Source organism: Schizophyllum commune, assembly GCF_000143185.2.
Source record: "Schizophyllum commune H4-8 unplaced genomic scaffold SCHCOscaffold_6, whole genome shotgun sequence".
NCBI lineage: Eukaryota > Fungi > Basidiomycota > Agaricomycetes > Agaricales > Schizophyllaceae > Schizophyllum > Schizophyllum commune.
This window is the reverse complement of record NW_026089543.1, coordinates 1,118,547-1,136,385: the sequence shown is the minus strand read 5'-3', so window position 1 is coordinate 1,136,385 and position 17,839 is coordinate 1,118,547. Positions and strand designations below refer to the sequence as shown.

The 17,839-nt window shown below is 58.4% G+C and overlaps 4 protein-coding genes across 4 annotated transcripts; 2 read left to right on the top strand and 2 right to left on the bottom strand.

Moving 5' to 3' along the window:
• Positions 1-403: 403 nt before the first annotated feature.
• SCHCODRAFT_02503592 (uncharacterized protein) lies at positions 404-3,133 on the top strand (the record flags this gene model as incomplete). Its single annotated transcript, XM_003031765.1, has 1 exon — positions 404-3,133. The coding sequence occupies one exon, from the start codon at positions 404-406 to the stop codon at positions 3,131-3,133; it is 2,730 nt and encodes a 909-aa protein (XP_003031811.1).
• Positions 3,134-6,709: 3,576 nt separating this feature from the next.
• SCHCODRAFT_02460810 (uncharacterized protein) lies at positions 6,710-10,222 on the bottom strand (the record flags this gene model as incomplete). Its single annotated transcript, XM_050342609.1, has 2 exons — positions 6,710-6,940; positions 10,163-10,222. Coding segments are annotated over 2 exons (291 nt in total), but the record flags the coding sequence as incomplete, so codon positions are not given.
• A 2,411-nt stretch (positions 10,223-12,633) lies between these two features.
• SCHCODRAFT_01177211 (uncharacterized protein) lies at positions 12,634-13,671 on the top strand (the record flags this gene model as incomplete). Its single annotated transcript, XM_050341183.1, is given in 3 exon segments — positions 12,634-12,708; positions 13,008-13,478; positions 13,498-13,671. The coding sequence occupies 3 exon segments, from the start codon at positions 12,634-12,636 to the stop codon at positions 13,669-13,671; spliced, it is 720 nt and encodes a 239-aa protein (XP_050200035.1).
• An 897-nt stretch (positions 13,672-14,568) lies between these two features.
• Positions 14,569-15,935, bottom strand: SCHCODRAFT_02732883 (uncharacterized protein; the record flags this gene model as incomplete). Its single annotated transcript, XM_050347138.1, has 4 exons — positions 14,569-14,889; positions 15,113-15,284; positions 15,523-15,602; positions 15,654-15,935. The coding sequence occupies 4 exons, from the start codon at positions 15,933-15,935 to the stop codon at positions 14,569-14,571; spliced, it is 855 nt and encodes a 284-aa protein (XP_050200034.1).
• Positions 15,936-17,839: the final 1,904 nt, after the last annotated feature.

Genomic DNA, 17,839 nt, shown 5'->3' with positions numbered 1-17,839 from the left:
ACCACAAGTGGGACGGAAGGAAGAAGAAGATGGTCTACAAGGTCAAGTGGGCTGGCTACGGTCCGCGCTACGATAGCTGGCACACGGAAAGAGACCTCAAGAACGCCGCCGAATACCTCAAGGAATATAAGGAGGAGCACGGGCTGTGAGAAGCGCCGGCGATAACTCCTACCCTGTATAGTAATTGTACAACGCGCGCACCGTCCACGAGGACATCGCGCCTATCAATGTGAGTAAAGCAACACATGTATCTGATCCGCATCCTCCCAGGGGTCCGGGAGCAACCTCTCTTGTCTCCTACCATCACCACCCGCGACACCCTGCCGGTCGTCAGACGACGGAGAGCAAACGCAGGCGGAGAGTAAAGTGACGGTCGTCAGCGGCGTACTTTACCTCCAGGAAGATGGCAGTGTTATCCACGCTGGCCTTCAGGCATAACCGTCCGCACCTCGAGGACGTGCCTCGTGTTCTAGTGATCGAGGGCGAAATCTTCGTCGTCTTTGGATCCTTGACGGCGGAGCAGTTCTGGACCCTACTCCCTTCGCGAAGATACATCCACCCTCGCTTCCGGCAATTCAGCCTGCTCATCGACTGGTCCATTCCCCACGCTCCACAAGACATCTTCGCCCCAGTCGATCAGATAGGAGTCGGGACTGAGGAGAGCGACCCCTTGAAGTTCGTGCTAAGCGACAGCGACGACCCGGCGCTGGAGGCTCTGGAGAGCGGGCAGTTCAGGATCGCGACCTGCTGGCAGGAGAAGTACCTGGATCTACAAGGCAAGCTGGAGCTCGTTTGTATGCGCCTCCTCGACGAGTTTCCTCGCGCCGGGATAGTAGGAGACGGGCACGACGCGATCGAATTCACCACCGACGACGTTGCGGCGGATCTGGCGAGCACCAAAGAATCGTTCACCGAGGCGAGCGAGTTCCTATGGGTCCTCAAGGGCAACGCAAGGAACAACCTCGGACTGCTGACCTGGATCGTGCTAATCCAGACGTGGTGGACGCAAGCAGTCGACGAGAGCGAGCGCGCCTTCATACTGTCCCTAGAGCTCAACAAGCGCCCTAAGCGAGGGTGCCTGATCAACCCCCTCGCGGATTGGAGCTATATCAACCTACCCCTCCTTCGCGAGCTCGACATACCATTCGCCTACATCTGGACGGAGGCAGTCAATGCTCTCCCTCGCTTTGCCAGGTGGAACCCCGCGTTCCTCGACGAGTACTACAGCGCGCGACGCGAGCTCGGACGGGAACCCAGGCCGAGAGAACTCCCCTCTATCGCTAACGGCGAGCGTGACGTCCTCCACTACGACCAGCTCCTGCAGGATAAGAGAAAGCGGACCAGGAGCTCCCCGATTCCAGTTTACGACCCAGCGAAGACGTACGTCGTCCAGCTGCACGAAGGATGGCTGGGTGTTCCCATGAACGATCCGGAGACTATCCAGAGGTGCTTGCGCGGCTACGAAAGCTACGAGCAGGACGGAGGAGACGGGACGACCCGCGTAGTGATGGAAGCTTGGTCCTTGAGAGGGAAGGAGAACTGGTCGGCGGAGTCCACCCTCGAATCAGGGCACGTGCGTACTCAGACCGCGACGGGTGAATGTCTAGGGGAAAGAGCGAACCTCTCTGTCTACCAACGCCGAGAGCTCTACAGGTTGCGCTGCGCTCCTTGGGGAGGCGCTTCCTTCGACCCCGTCTCGGGCGAATCCTTCGAGATCGCGGATCTTAACGAGCAAGCGGCGTTACTCCAGTTGGAACATTTCTTTCACCCCGCGACGTCCGCTCTCCACGCCTCGGTAGCTCCCCCTCCGGTAACGGCGGACAGCGGGCAGGAGGACGGGGGTCCGGACCTAATAATGAGGCTGAATAACCAGGACAGCTCCTCTCGCGGGGCAGGCGAGGGCGAACAAGACCTCTCCCCTTCGTTGTTGAGACGCATGGACCCTTCGTCGAGCCAAGTCGCGACGCCGCCCCCGTCTACGCACTCCAGTTGGAGAACGGAGCGCGCCAGCGACATCTCGCTGGAAGGGGGGCGAAGGAGCGCTTCTCCACGCAGGGGTATCCGCGTTCCCCAGGAGATGGCCAATATCGCAATGCCTGATCCGACGCGGCTGGCAAGAGACAACCTGGCCACGCCGTCCATGCCAAACTGGGCGCAGCGGCTGAAACTCTTCAAAGCGAGCTTCAAACCCCTACTCTCCTCCCTCTGCCCTCGCCCTTACCCGCGCTTCGACAACGACTTCTTCGACGCTGTCTGGACGGACGATTTCGTCAGACACGGGTACATGCACGTCCTGGACGCCGAGGACCGCCTTCGAATTATGCTCTGGCTGGAGACTCAAGGATTCAGCAGCCTCCGCGAATTCCTGCGGATGTGCTTGGTCTCAGGCATTCAATTCCACGTGGGGTACCGCACGGACGCCCCTCTCCCGAGCGACGCGATAGAGCAAGCACCTCTCCCCGCGCACTACGAGGGCGAGTACCTACCTTTCCTCGACGGGGGGCGTGAATTGTACGGCGCGTACAAGCAGATGGTGCGCGACCTATGCCAACGCGAACACGCCGCTTCCTTCATCTTCCACGGCGGCATGATCTCCGCGATAGCCGCGCACTACGGCGGGGACTTGATCAAGGACAAGCTGGGACGAGGAGTCGACTTGGCCACGCGCGTACACAAGACACATGGCGTTGAGCACCCGTACGATCTCGGGCAGGAGATAGCCATCAAAGTCCCGTCGCCGATCGAACTCAACAAGCTGGGCGGCTACGTTCTCGGTCGCGACCGAAGCAAGATCTTCTGGCTCTTCCCGCCGCCGAATCTGTGGGCGGACTTATGGAGGGGCTCGGGCGAATGGAATTTGGAGGAGGAGGAATACTTCCGCGACTTGGTGGACGAGCTGGAAAGCGGGAAGCGAGGAGCTCTGTCGGTGAAGCGCTGGAAGGATCACCTCGAAGGTCTGGCTCACACCTTGGTGAAGAACCACCCGGACCGTGCGCGCGCATCTCTGGGTACCGCGTCGGCTCGCAACTGGGTCCGTCTCTTCGAGCTGGTCTACGGTGTCCGCGACGAGACCTTCAAGCTCGACGGCCTGCTTCGCGACTTCAGCCCGAAGCAGATCCCTCTGTTTCGTTAAAGATTCACGCGTCCCCTTCCTCGTCTCGGAGTGGGGGGCTTTGTGGGCATCCTGAGAACGACCAAGGGTCCGAGGTAAAATTTCGCTTTCCTTTACTTACTCCTCGAGCGCGGACGGAGAGCGCTAGCGTCCGGTCGACTCCCTATACTTCACGGACCCCTATGTATCTACAATGATGTCACGAATACTTACGAATCACGCGCCGCACGCGATCACCCTTCGGGACGCGCGCGCCGCGTGCTTAGACACTTACTCTCTACTTCTGCAATCTCATCTCGTTCCGTCGTACCGACGAAGGACCGAGGCACGCGCCGAGCACAGGTTAAGGAACGCTGGTTAGACCAGGTTCCTCTTTAGATCAGGTCGAGCTGTTAGCAGCTGGCTGATCTATTCGACGCGCTAAGGCGCCCACTCTGCTATCGACTACCCGCTCACAGTGATCCCTCGCGGACAGTCTCCGCAGGCACTGAACACAGCTCACCGGGGCTCATAACCTGTTGAGCATGCTGGGAAGCGCGCCTATACTGCTTACCTGGTGGTAAGGAGCTTGGTATGAGGCAAGCGCAGAGGTAGGTAAAGACCTGTTATTCCTGGGGGCAGAGAGGCCCTCCTTATATATGTACAGGATGGTAGGTAGCATGTTATAATCCAGTGAACAAGTAAACAATAAACATATGATGTCAACCATGTGTGTCCACGTGTGTCCATGCGTCCGTCATGTGAGTCATGAGTCATATCATGTGACAGGCCGATTGTCCAACAGATGTGTTTGGTCCGAGACCGGAACTGAGCATCCTGGCTGAGGATGATGGCCGCGCGGTTGTCGCACCTGAGCTCGGTGGCGCCAGCCTGCGGACGTCCCAACTCGTCAAAGAACGAGCGGAGCCACGCCAAGTGCTGGCCCGCATTAGCTAGGCCAATGTACTCCGACTCGGTAGACGAGAGAGAGACCATGGACTGTCGCTTGCTTGACCAACCGATGGCACCCCAACTTGAGATGAACACAAAGCCGGAGGTGGACTTGGACGTGTCGTTGCATCCGCCCCAGTCAGCGTCGGTGTAGCCATGGAAGTCGAGGTCCATGCCAGCGTCAGCGCCATCATAGACAAGGCACCAGTCGCGCGTCTTCTTGAGGTACCGGAGGACGCGCTTAGCCAGTTCCCAATGGCAGGCCTTGGGGGCAGCACTATAGCGGCCAAGAACACCCACCACATAGGCGGTATCCGGTCGGGTACCCATCATCCCGTACATGAGCGAGCCCACGACGCTCTGGTAGGAGACAACGGGACCTCCGGGGACCACGGCCATATGAGTGCGCACCTCATTGTCATTCGGGTCATTGGCGGAGATGCGAGTGCTTGTGGACATGGGGGTGCTGACGCCCGTGCAGTCCGACATGCCATACCGCTCAAGCACAGTGTCGATGTACTTCCTCTGGGAGAGGGAGATCGTGCGCTTTCCCGGGTGCCGGATAATCTCAATGCCCAGGAGGTACTTGGCGGGACCCAAGTCGCGCATCTTGAAGGAGGCGGTGAGCTTCTTCTTGATGCTGTCCATGAAAGGACGCAAGGTAGCGGCGAGGAGGAGGTCGTCGACGTAGACGACGAGGAAGCAAACCTGCTTGCCGTCCCGGAAGACGTAGAGGCAAGTCTCCAAGTTGAGGCGCACAAACCCGAGCTTGTCGAGCTTGTTGTGGAGCGTCTGGTTCCACGCGTGACCGGCCTGCTTGAGGCCGTAGACCGACTTCTTGAGTCGCCAGCAGTAGCCCTCCCGGATGTCCACACCGGTCGGGGGAAGCATGTAGAGCGTCTGTAGCAGCTCACCATTGAGGTAGGCGGTGTTCACATCCATCTGGTCAGTGTACAGACCGAGGCGGACGGCAAGGGCAAGGATGATGCGGATGGACTCCAGGCTTGCGACGGGCGCAAAGGTGTCCTGGTAGTCAACTCCTTCCTGCTGAGTGAAGCCGCGCGCCACGATGCGCACCTTGTACCGCTCGATGTTCCCTTGAGCATCCTCCTTCAAGGAGAAGACATGCTTGGAGGTGATCGGCTTGACGCCCTCCGGGATGGGTACCTCCTCGTAGACGTCGTTCAGCTTGAAGCTGTTCAACTCCTCCGACTGCGCGTCCAACCACTTGTCACGCTCTGGGCTCGCCATGGCTTGCTTCCAAGTGGTGGGAATCTTCCGCGCGCCGCTGCTCGACCGACCACCAGATGCCGTGCCCGCAAAGAGTTCGTCATTGAGAAAAGCAAAGTTCACTGACTCGCCCTCTTCATCGGGTTGACCCGGGGGATCCCCACCCCCCTGGGTAGGCGCTGGTGCGGGTTCTGGCTTGGGAGCTGGTGCGGGAGGAGGAGGAGGAGCTTCCGCCTGAGGCGGCTGCTCTCGACGTCGGTGATTTTCCTCGAGTTGCTGCTCGCGCGCGCGGATGTTTGCTTCGCGCTGCTTCCGCTGCTGGGCGGACACCTTCCGGTGGTTCTCCTGCCGCTCCCGAGCGTTAATGTAGCCCTGGTCCTTGTGCTGGTTCGCCGTTCGCTCTTCTGGCTTGCGAAGACCAGGGCGGCGTGATGGACCAGCGGCGGGGCCAGGAGCCGGCGGTGGCGTGGCCGGTGGCAGAGACCGGCGCGGTATGCGCGTCTTAGGTGGACGCGGAGGAGGCGGTGGCCCGTCCGAGTCAGGTGATGACGGGCGATTATCTCCCACTGGCTCTGGCGTGGGTGGACAAGGTGCTCACACTGACCCGGCTGCCGGTGGCTGGGCCGGCGCATCGTCGTCGTCATCGTCCTTGCTGTCACTGCCTGCATCTGGTGCAGGAGCGTCCTTGGGCGGCAGACGGAAGTACTTGCCAAAGTCCTCCCACTGCTCGGCAGATACATCGTCTTCGCCCGCGTGCATCTCGTCAGGAGAAGGGGAGGCGTCGTCGAACTTGACGTGCCGGGAGATGATGACCTTCCGAGTGGCAATCTCGAGGAGCTTGTACGCCTTTGTGCCCTCAGACCAAGCGTAGCCTATGAGGATGCACCGGCGGGCACGGTCGGCGAACTTGCCCTTCTGCTTCTTCTTTGGGATGAGCGGGTAGGCGGGGCAACCAAAGGGGTGCAGGGCGTGGACGTCAATAGGGCGCTTGACCTTGCGCATGCGGTTGATAGGCAGTTCTCCCTTCTGGCGGCTAGCGGGCGACAGGTTGATCATGTTGGTGGCGTACTCCATCGCATACATCCAGTACTTCCGGGGAAGCTTGGCCGCGCAGAGGTTAGCGATTGCCCGGGTGACCAGCGTCTGGTTCATGCGCTCCGCGATGCCGTTCTGCTCAGGCGTGTAGGGCGCCGTCGTCTCGTGGATGATACCGCGTCGGCGGAACTCGGCCTCCATCTTGTTCAAGCAGAACTCGCCACCGCCGTCTGTGCGGGTGAACTCGACCCAGCCAGGGAGCCACTCCCACTGCTCAATAGAGTCGCGGTGCTGATGCTCCATGTCGATGCGCCACTGGCGGAGCTTTTTGTAGACCTCCGACTTCTTCTTTGTGAAGAGCGTGTAGACGCCTGAGGAGTAGTGGCAGACGATGACGATCCAGTAGAGGTAGCCGCCAATCGCAGCGGGGTCGACGGGGCCACCAACGTCGCAGGAGACGAACTGGAGCGGGCGCGAGGCGGGCGTGGTGCTCCGCTTGAAGGGGAGCTTCTTCATCTTGCCCATGACGCAGGGCTCGCAGAAGGACGGGATGCCGGTGAGCGTGTCGACCTCCCCGAGCTGCCCATGCCGGACCATGTTGCGCAGGCTCTCGAAGTTCGTGTGGCCCATGATCTGCAGCTGATGCTGTAAGGTAGATTTAAATCCACCCCAACAATTTACGTACCGGCGATTGTAATTTTTCGCGACGTCAAAACGGCCCGAGTCCCGAGCCCGGGCAGCCCGACGCAGGCGCCGGGACGTGCACTAATAGGGCTCCGGGGCCGTGATGCGCCCCGCGCGTGGCCGCCGCGGCGCGGGAACGTCACGCGCGCGCGCGCCTGGACGTGTCGGGGACGCGCCGCGTGCAGTCGCTGCCGCCGCCGTGGGGCGTAGCAAGCACGAAATATATCTAAAAGATGTACATAATAGATATATAGTATATACTCAGGGAGGACGGCTAGAAAGAACGAAAAAAGCAGCAAAAAGCGCGAGCGAATTTTTTGCTCGCGCGACGCGCTCCCGTGGCGAATGCAGCACGCGAGAGCGCAGGGAGATGAAAGGAAAGGGAAGGGATAGATCCCCCCAAGCTATGTGCACCCTTTTGCGTCGACAGACGCGTCCGCAGTGGCCACGTAGCACAATGGGGGGTGGAGGTTGGGTGGGAGGTGCACGGGTCCACCCGGTTGAGTAGCGCATGCCGGACGCACTCAGGCATGCCGAAGCAATGCCTAACGCGGTTGTGACTGTGCGCGAGACCGTCAGGGGACGGTGCAACGGTGGGGAGGAGGAGGGGAGACGACCGGAAAGGGTGGTACTCGCGGCGAGCGCGAAGACCCGCTGGCTGGCGGTAAGATGCGGGAGGCATGCTCATGACGCGTGAAAGCGTCATGAGCAGAGCCTGCGCTGTGCTGGAAAACACGGGAGGGTGGGGGGAGGGACAGACGAGGGAGGAAGAGGGCAAACACGCGCAACTGCGCGTGCCCTCAAGCTTCCCGCCGCCCTAGAGGGTAGATATTAGGTGGGAATCATGTAAATGGGCGTGTTTACGCACCGTTTCCCCTTCTCGCGGCGCGTGAGACCGCGGCATCGTTTGGATTTGCCCGCGGTTGCGCGCGGCAAATTTCGGGCGAATTTCTCGGAGTCTCCTGTTTTTCAGGGTGTGTGGTTGTGGCATGAAGTGGGAGGAGGTAGGGAAGGGGAGCAGCGCGAGAGAGCGAGGCGATGCGCGTGGTGGTTGTCGAAGGCAGAGGCAACGATCGCGACCCCGCGACGTGTTGTTCCTCGGGACCGCAAATGCAGTTCTTCGGGACCACACGGAGGCCGGACCGAGCACCCGAGACTCCTCCTCGTCGCCTTGAATGGGCTCGGAAAGAGGCCGATGCAGTTTGATTGCAAGGAAAAGTTTTTGGGTCTGTCATAGAGGTATTATAGTATATGTATATGAAGTTTGAATAGAGGGGGCTAGTGGGAAGGTCTCCAAATCTTGCAAGTATCCGAAAATCAAGCCTTCTAGGGTATTTCATCTCATTCTACCCTCGATAAATGCTGTTCCTCGGAGTTTTACATACACAGAGAGGTACTTGAGCCTCTACCCTACACGTTGCAGCTTACTTTAGGCAAATTGATGAGGATACGAGCGAGGGGGACGGGATACAATGTCCGAGGGCAGTATCAGAAGGGTGATCAATCAATAGTCCTTGCTGGGCCCATGTCAAGCTCGACTCAGCAACTGTGTGTGATTCAAACGCTCTGAGACTTTCAAGGATATTTCTAGGATACATATAGCAATATAATCTAAAGAGAACGCGGGCATATGTAGCTCTCGGTCTGAATCCGAGCCTGTCCAAGGCGACGACGCCACCGCGGGGAAGTCGGGCCGGAAAGCCGGTCCGATCATCCAAGGCGTCGAGGACGCGCGTTCTTCATCCTCAACCGTCACCCCGTCGCCCTCGTCGTCGCCCCCGTCCCTCCCCGGCATCCCTATCACATTCCCTCACCTTCTCAACCTCTCGAATTAGCTGCCGTCGAGGCACACACCCGCAAGCGTGCTACAGAAATCAACGCGAAAATGGCAACAATAACGGCCATCGAGCCGGACGAGGAGGGGTATTCGGGTGCGTGAACGCGCCCCGCACTGTGTTTTACTACTAACTACCACTTTTTTGCAACGCGGAAGGCGGAGAGGGGAGAGGGCGCGAGCAGACCGAGGTGGAGAAGCGGGGCCAAGATCGCCCCGTTTTCCCCTCATATTCGCCCTCAGACGTAGTCTGAGGGCGTTTGGGCATCGCCCATGACGCTTTACACGTCGTGAGCTAGCTCTCGACAGCCATATGGCTGTTGCGCGACCCTCGCGACCAGCGCGGAGGGGTAGCGCGCTCACCACCCCATGTCCCTCCCCCTCCCCCTCACCTGCGGTTGTGGAAAATCGCCTGCGCGGCGATTCTCCGCATCGCGGGAGGTGCGGCTCGCGCACTTGCGTGGCCACCTCAGTGCACCGTGCACACAACCGACCGCAGCCGGTCCCCACAGCGTGCGGCATTGTCACCTGCCGCGCGTTCCGCGCCCCTCGCCCAACCCCTTCGACCCGTCCTTCGACGGGCGGGGATGAGACGCTGGGACTACGCTCTCCCGCGCCCGTGTGCTCGCTTTGACGACGCACGGGACAGCCAAGGAGACGCGGTCGCGCCGATCGCGGGACGTTCGCTTCCCGCGGTTGTCGCGCGCCTGCGTGGCTTCAACGGCCTCTCACCTTTGGGTGATGCCCTCGGCCAAGCACTACCTGCGCGCTCCTGCGCTCTTTGAGAACGCCGGGAGCGCACAGCACTGCCCCAACCTCGGCCCGCTCCCTCCCCCCACCTTGCTACGTGGCCACCGCAGACGCGTCTCTCGACACGAATGGGTGCACGTAGCTTGGGGGGATATCCCCTCCCCTCCCCTACCATTCTCCCGCGCTCATACGTGCTGCGCGAGCGGCGGCAGCGCCTGTAGCGCGAGCGAAAATTTTCGCACGTGCTTTTTTCCGCTTTTTTCTCTTCTTTCCAGCCCTCCCCTTCTTAGTCTATTGTATATAGCTACTATATACATCTTTTACATACATTTTGCGCTTGCTACGATGCACAGCGGCGGCAGCGACTGCACGCGGCGCGTCCCCGACGCGTCCAGGCGCGCGCGCGCGTGACATTCCCGCGCCGCGGCAGCCACGCGCGGGGCGCATCACGGCCCCGGAGCCCTATTAGGGCACGTCCCGGCGCCTGCGTCGGGCTGCCCGGGCTCGGGACTCGGGCCGTTTTGACGTCGCGAAAAATTACAATCGCCGGTACGTAAATTGTCGGGGTGGATTTAAATCCACCTTACTGCAAAAGGTGTGATCTGGTGCAGCCGGTTGATGTCGATGGCGGTGAAGGTGTGCTCGTCTATGCCAATGGGCTGACAGTCGACGTGGTAGAGACCGTGTTTCCGCGTTGCGACGCAGGCGATATCGCCGGAGGGGTCGCGGATAGTGCATGCGTTGTCCTTAAAGGACACGCGCAGACCACGCTTGGTGATCTGGGGCACCAAGATGAGCGTCAATGCGAGGTCGGGGACATGCAGTGTCTTCCGAATAGTCAGCGCGCGCACACCATCTGGTGTCTTAGAGGCAAAGCAGGCGGTGCCAATGCCTACTGCCTTGATGACGGACTCATTCCCGAGGTAGATGTTGCGCGGCGGGTTGAGGACACGGTAAGTGCTGTCGTCGAAGAGGCGCTCGTCGGGGGTCATGGTCTTTGACGCACCCGAGTTGACGATGTGCGAACCTTGGTGTCGCTGCGGTCGCTTTGGATCAGACTGGACATAGGCGGAAATCTTCTTGTAGGCACGGCGCAAGACAGTTACATGCGTGTTGTCTACGTCTGAATCCGAGTCTGAGTCCAAGTCCAAGTCTGAGTCCTTCACCTTATTCGCCTTCGCCTTCTCTGCCGCCCGCTCCTTCCGCTTCTTCTGCACCTTCTCCTTCTGCCCAATGATCGTCTTGCACTCCTCCGTGGAGTGCCCCTCGCCGTGGATGACGCAGGACGCCTTCGCCTTGGCCTTCTTCTTGCCCTTGTCCTTGGGCTTGCGCGGTGGGGGCGCGCGAGAAGAGGAGGCGGCGTATGCCTGCTCATCGTCCGAGTCCTCCTTGCTGGTCACCTGCGCCATCAGCTTCGCCTCGACGTAGGAGAGGGTGAGGGGCGCGGCCTTGGAGCTGCCAGCCGAGATGCCGGACGAGACGATCTTCCACTTCTCTGAGCTGGGAAGGGAGGTGAGGAGGATGAGGGGGACGAGGTTGGCGTTGAGGGGGTAGCCGAGGGTGGCGAGCTGGGTGACCGACTGCCGAACGCGGTGGATGTGCGCGCTCATCGCCTCGCGGGAGACGTCTCCATCGTCACCGTCGGCGAGCTTCGCGCGGAAGATCTTGATCAGTTCGGTGACCGCCATCTCGCTGGTGTTGGTCTGCTTGAACTTCTCGACGAGCTTCTCCCAGAGTTCGCTCGCGTGCTGGTACTCGTGGAGCTCGAGGGCGATGTCATTCGAGAGGTGCTCCCGGATGGTGGAGAGGGCGCGGGCATTCCGCCAGGACCAGGTCTCCCTCCGCGCAACTTGGTGAGTGGTGGAGGAGGAGCCCGATCCTGTGGATGTGGTGGTGGTCGCCGGAGCGCCAGGTGATGTGGACGGGGGTGAGGACGTTGTCGGCGTCGGTGGAGTCACCGCAATCTCAGGGGGAGGGGATTTTTCCGATCCAGTCACCACAGAGGTGAGATCGTCCCTGTTGAGGGCGTCGGTGACCCGGAGGCGCCAGAGCGGCCAGTCCGCCGCATCGGTGAGCGTTGGGACCTTGCTGTCCTTGGGAGCCATGGCGCAGAGTGGGATAGAGTGAGTCGCAGATCGAAGTCTTGCTCAATTTAGGCCACGGGGCTCATAACCTTTCACGAGCTAAATAAGCGCAGAGAGCGCAAGACCTCAGTCTTCCTGCGTATAGGATAGCGACTGAATTCATACCTAAATAAGCGCAGAGAGCGCAAGACTAAAGTACAGTCAGTATAAGTAAGAGTAAAGTAAGTAAAAGACATACCCTCAGTCTTCCTGCGTATAGGATAGCGACTGAGGGAAAAAGAAAGGTAGGTGCACGCGTATGTACGGGGCCATCCGGGCAAAGCGTGGGGAAAAGTCATGTGATCTCAACTCTTGGAACTTACGTAAGCAGTTCCAAGGGTTGAGGTCACATGACCTGGCTGAAGGCAGACTCGCCACTAAACACCACTTTTGACAACTTACACTGACTGTACTTTAGTCTTGCGCTCTCTGCGCTTATTTAGGTATGAATTCAGTTGCTATCCTATACGCAGGAAGACTGAGGTCTTGCGCTCTCTGCACTTATTTAGCTCGTGAAAGAATGCACATGTGGAGGGTGGGTCGAGGCCGCACTCTCGATACCGCCGCTTGGTGCAAGCGACAAGACGCGGTAGCGCAAGTCCTCGCGCAGGATGGCTATCCCCAACACTCGCGAGATGGCTGCGAGGCAGAGCGACCGCGTGCGACCGGTACCAACTTGTACGCCATGCAATTTGATGCCGAATGTGCCATCGTACACAGTCGATCGCGATTTTTCGCGCAATCACACATCCTCCCAAGCGGGATGGACCTCAACACCGGAGATCTCAGTGCTGGCTGTCGCGGTTGAGAACGGCCACCTCAGCGGGCGGGAACGCACCGCTCCAGTACCAGCGCTGCTGCCGCGGCATGTTGATGCAAGGCGCTAAGGACAGGGCAGCTTGACAACTCGCGTGGCTTACGCCAACGGGAGCAGGATGACGATCCTGAGCAAACACAGCATAGCGTATGCACCGCCCATCGCCACCTCGTCCTCGAATCTGTTGGAATCGGTGTCTACGCGCTCTCTAGCGCCTATGGTATTTTTCTGTGATTTTTCGGACTTTTTCCCGGTACTGTACGCTTACCTACAGTCTTACTTGTGCGCTCGCGCCTTATTGCCAAGCGCCACATATTTCCTCGGCATTTGCCGGTCCCTCCTGCCTAGAGCGGCACATCCGAGTCTTTTCTCTTCCTGACTCGTTTGCTGTCGCTCTAGGTGCATAGTTATGTGTTCTGTACTGCTGAATATGATCCTGACTCGTTTGCTGTCACTCTAGTGTGATCACTGGCTTGATTCTGCCTTGGACAGAATCCCCTCGCCCCGCCGTCATCACGGCCTGTTCCCCACGACCTGCCATTGGCTGCGCACCCTCTGCAACGATCCTCAGCCAACGTTTGTGCGCCTCCGCCTCGCCCTATATGGTCCACAGCACGCAGCTCAAATGGGAGGACAGCGCAAATGGCAATAACTCAGGAGCGTGCCGTATATGACACCACCCCTACGTGCAGCATGTATGCAGGCGCAGAGGGAATCTTTTCACGTGCTGCAGCCAGATCGCACAAGGAGCATATGAGGGCGAATGATCTTCGCCTCGCAAGAGCTCCCACACAGGAGAGGGGAGAAGGGCTGGGTCGCGCACATTGTGCCGATCTTTGCGCGGACTCCGCCTGCTTGAACACAACCACCGTGACTCTGTCCCGCCCCCATCAATCTAGTCTCACGCCCCCGCCGCAGTCGCACGTCAGTCCCCCGTCCTTGTGTCCAGCGCTCAGCGAGCATGTCTCTCCACCGACTCCAGTGCTGCCGGCCCATACATGCGCAACCTCCCTTCTGCTCAACACGGCCCTCCACACGCTGTCTGAATACAACAACAGCTTTTTGCGCAGGCATGGCGCTCAAGGAGTCTCCAACCATGGACCACGTCCATCTCACCAGAACTCCCGCCGCCTTTGACCCAGCGTGCTCGGTGTGACAGGCCACGAGCAAGAGGGAGGAGAAGGGTTACATCGCATGCACGCCGACTTGATGCCTGCGACCCATGCATCCCCAGGCAGACATCTACCTTCTCATCATCCCGAGCCTCACTGCTACCTCGAGGCCTTCGTCTTATATACTAGTCTAGTTACTCTTGTATCTTGGACTTAGTCTTTTGTGCATCATGGCTCTTGATCTCTTTGCTCTGTTTCTCCTTTTCTCATCTCTTAAATTCTGTCTCTGTATTCTATTGTTCCTTTTTGGGTCAGTCCGTGTCTCTGTGTTCAAACCTTCAACAACCACGACCCTAGCCGTGTCCTAACATCCACCTTCTCCGCCCTCCCCGCACCCTCGTCTGGCCCCGCCCCGGGGAGCTGTTTATCCGCATGGCCGCCCCCACCCCTGCAGAGCTCACGGCCTCCACTGCCTCCTCAATGCTCCGCTGCCGCCACTTCCACCCCTGTCGCAAGCACCTCCGCCGTGTCTGCCCCCCGCGACCAGCAACGCTAACGTCTGCATGCACGAGTACAATCAGGCTTGTCCACTCCCTCCTTGCTGCTGCACTCTATCGGCAGCCCATAGTCTCGAGGAGTCTGACCAGATTATTCATAATGTACAAAGTGCTACTGTTACATGGGTAAGTATTCGAGGAGACCTAGGCGCATCCCAAGAAGCGGCCTATATATGCAAGTTGTGCTTTCAAGATTGTTCCAGCTCTATGCGCACCAGAGTTCAAGATTAGCTGTTGAGATGGGAGGCGAGGACACAAACAACAGACCACAAGATGACGGTCAGAGACAAGGCTAAGTGACAGCATGATATGTGACTATAAGTAAATATCCCCTTTGGGCCGGTCCAAGCACACCAACTCCAACATTAGCTCGGAGGGCGACACCTACTCGTAGACAAAGTAGTCCGCGTGTTCTGCCGCGGGCATGGCGCACCACACATCCCAGACCTCCTTCACCTCCTCCAGGATCTTCTCGCAGATATGAAGTACGACCAAGAAGAGCTCCCTCTCCGGCAACAGCATGCTGATGAGGCCCACCAGCCATTCCTCGCCCATCCAGCCCAGTTGCACCAGGTCACTCCGCTGAGTGATCCCTGCACCGCGAGGCCGCGGGCCACCGCGTGCAACTGCTCTGGCTTGCCATCCTCCTGTATCCAGTTGCTCACTTCCTCCCTTGCCTCTTGCAAGCCGTAGACTGCCTAAGGGCTTGTGAGTATCATGATCATTGTTGTTCTCAACCGGCCCATACAGATCTCATGTCGACTCACCCTGAGGACGTTTGGCTGCACCACATGTCAGTGGCCAGTTGCTTGGCGTACACCGACAGCACCATCTCTTCCATCGCACTCATCCCTACGCGGGCGGCAAATTTCTTCTGCGAGCTCCGCGTCTACCCTCCCAATTCCTTCAAGTCATCAACAGTAGTTACCCCACAGCCCATGATATCATCTAGACGGGCAATGAGGGGAGGCGCAGTTGCCTCCAGCACGTCTTGCAGTGTCTTTGCTCCTCCCGTGTTATAGGCCACCTTCCACGGCGGTCTGTTGTTGAGCAATGCTTCTTCCGCCTCCCAATCCTCGCTGTTGGTCTGGTTGCCATCGCTGAAGACATGCTGAGGGTCAGTCTTGTCTGCAGTGTGTGGAAGTGCCTGCTTTGCTCATCTCCAAGCATCCTCCTCGCTTCCATCCGTAGGTCCCACTGTCAAAACAGAAGCTGGCCTTTCCAAAGCCTTATTTGCACATTGTCTCAGCATTTGGTACCATCCAAACCGATTGCAGCTTATCAGAATTAGTGTTCTGATGGCACATTGCTCCCGAGGAGGTGTTCTGATAAAGTGACCTGGTCTGGGATCGAACCAGAGACCTTCCACTATCCGGGCTGGATGCTCTAACCAACTGAGCTACCAAGCCATGCAGGACCTGTGGTCACACAGCTTTAGCAGCCCATAAGTGCCTTGTGACACAGCTCACCCTATCCCAGCCGACTGCTTGCCATATCTCTTCTGAGGCCACCAGCTCTTGGAACAGTTTGCTCGTGCTTATCAGCGCGGGTCCTGGTCCTACCCTTTTAATTGCCGTATTAACCGTTGCCGTTGCCAACTTGAGTTTGTCACCCAGATGTTTGGGCGATGCACCCTCCATCGTCAGGTAGCGCAGTTCCTGGCCTTGCACAGGTGTCACCCTTTTCTGGCCTCTGGCGTGCCATTTCGCAACGTATTTGGCTATCTTTGGGCTTACAGCAGCTTCTGACATGATGGTTTGCGTTGAAAGCTACGGACATGCCCTCCCTCGCTGCTATTATATACTGCTCATTCAACACATCCCACGCTTGACAAACATAGACCTCACCTGACCGTTCATTTGTAAACACAACGCAGTTATCAATTTCGGCAGCACCCCCGAGATTCTACCTTCTCCGCCTTTTTGCCCTCGTTGCATGAGCGGCATCAAATCCACACCGCGGCTGGGAGTGTGCGCCTGAGCCATCGTCCGAGCGATCTGTGCTGGCAGACTTGTTTTGGAAGGTGTCCCCAGGGGAGCCCTTCCTTTGGCAGGTGTCACTCCAGGGGAGCCCTTCCTTTTCTGGATTGCTTCCCATGCACTGTCGCGCGCGGCGGCGCATCTTTCTTTTGTCTTCCGCCATCACCGCCTCCCTGCACTGGCGGCATCGACCTACATTCTCTTACACAGTTGCGCCCTCACCGTCACCCGGTGTAGCTGGGTCTAGCTGGATCTAGCGGTGCGAACGATGCAGGTACGTCCATCTCTCATGTTGGCGCTTAAGCCATTTCCGTGTCCCCGCTCACCCTCCCCCCGATCGTCTGCCTCTGCCTTTGCCAAACCGGCATGTCTTCCGGACCCTCCACATCCTCTCAGCAGCTGCGATGGTGCCCTCGTGCCAGATGAGCCACCTCCATATCTATCTTTTGTGTTCTGATGTTGCCCAAGTTCCCTCCTGGTGCTGGAGATTCCCCCGACCTCCCGATCACCCTCGGGTCCTCTAGCCCAGAGCCATCACCTGACATCAAGATCGTTGCACCTCGAGAGCGGGCGAATTCCTCTGGCCGGCAATCATCTCCTGACATTGAGATTGTTGCGCCTCCGGTGCAGCCGTCCCACCAACGATGACTGCTCGCGTGCCCCCCACCTGGGTTGCGTCGCAATCCTCCGCCTCTACCATCGCCTTCGGGCGCGTCTCAAGTCCCGCGAGCCGTAGCAGGAAATCCGAGGCAAATGCCCATGGCTGCAGCCACTGAGGCCAAATGCATTTGGCATGGCTCTAGCCACTGGTGGCTGCTGCCACCGGCAAATGCATGGCTCCCAATTGCTATATTTGGTAATTTGCAACCTAATTAGGCATTGTCTGAGTCATCACTGACAGATTTGTCAGCAGATGCCATCAGAAACTGCTTAAAAATGTTGCAAATCAAGAGCAAATATAGCAGGGTTTGAACTCTAGACCTTGTGCAGTCAGAGTGGTGCTCTAACCAGCTAAGCCATTGGATCTTGTTTAGCTAGCAGATGTGTTGCACTATATCACCCTCCCTTACCCAACCTTTCTAACCTCCCTAACCCTTCCTAACCCTCCCTACTCTGAATGAGCCTTATTGGCAAACCCTAACCTCTAACCAACAAGACAATGAGACAGATATGACGTCCCTGGCCCTAACCCAAACTTCTAACCCAAAATCCTAACCCTGAACCCTAACCAAACCCTAACCTCCTAACCTCCCTAACCTTCCTAACCCTCCTAACCTCAAACCCTAACCTCTAACCAACCCAAACCAACCCCTAACCCTCCTAACCTACCCTTCTTCAACTTGAAATTTTTGATCAAAGTCCGAGATTTTGTGTTTTTGCAGTGGCACCAGCCACCAGTGGCTAGAGCCATGCCAAATGCATTTGGCTTCAGTGGCTGCAGCCATAGCACTTGTGTATTACCTCCTTCTACTGGTGAAGAATTGACTGTCGTCCGATGCCCGCCGCCAAAGTGCGTATGTTATGAACCATTCTCATACCCTCCCTGACCCCTGCAGGCCACATCGACCCAAGGGAATGGGCCGCAAGCCTGCTCCATCCAAGCCAAAGAGATCTCTTCCAGTGATGCATGGCACCGTGCATTGCCCCGTCTTGCTAACTATGGATCCGGTGTGTTC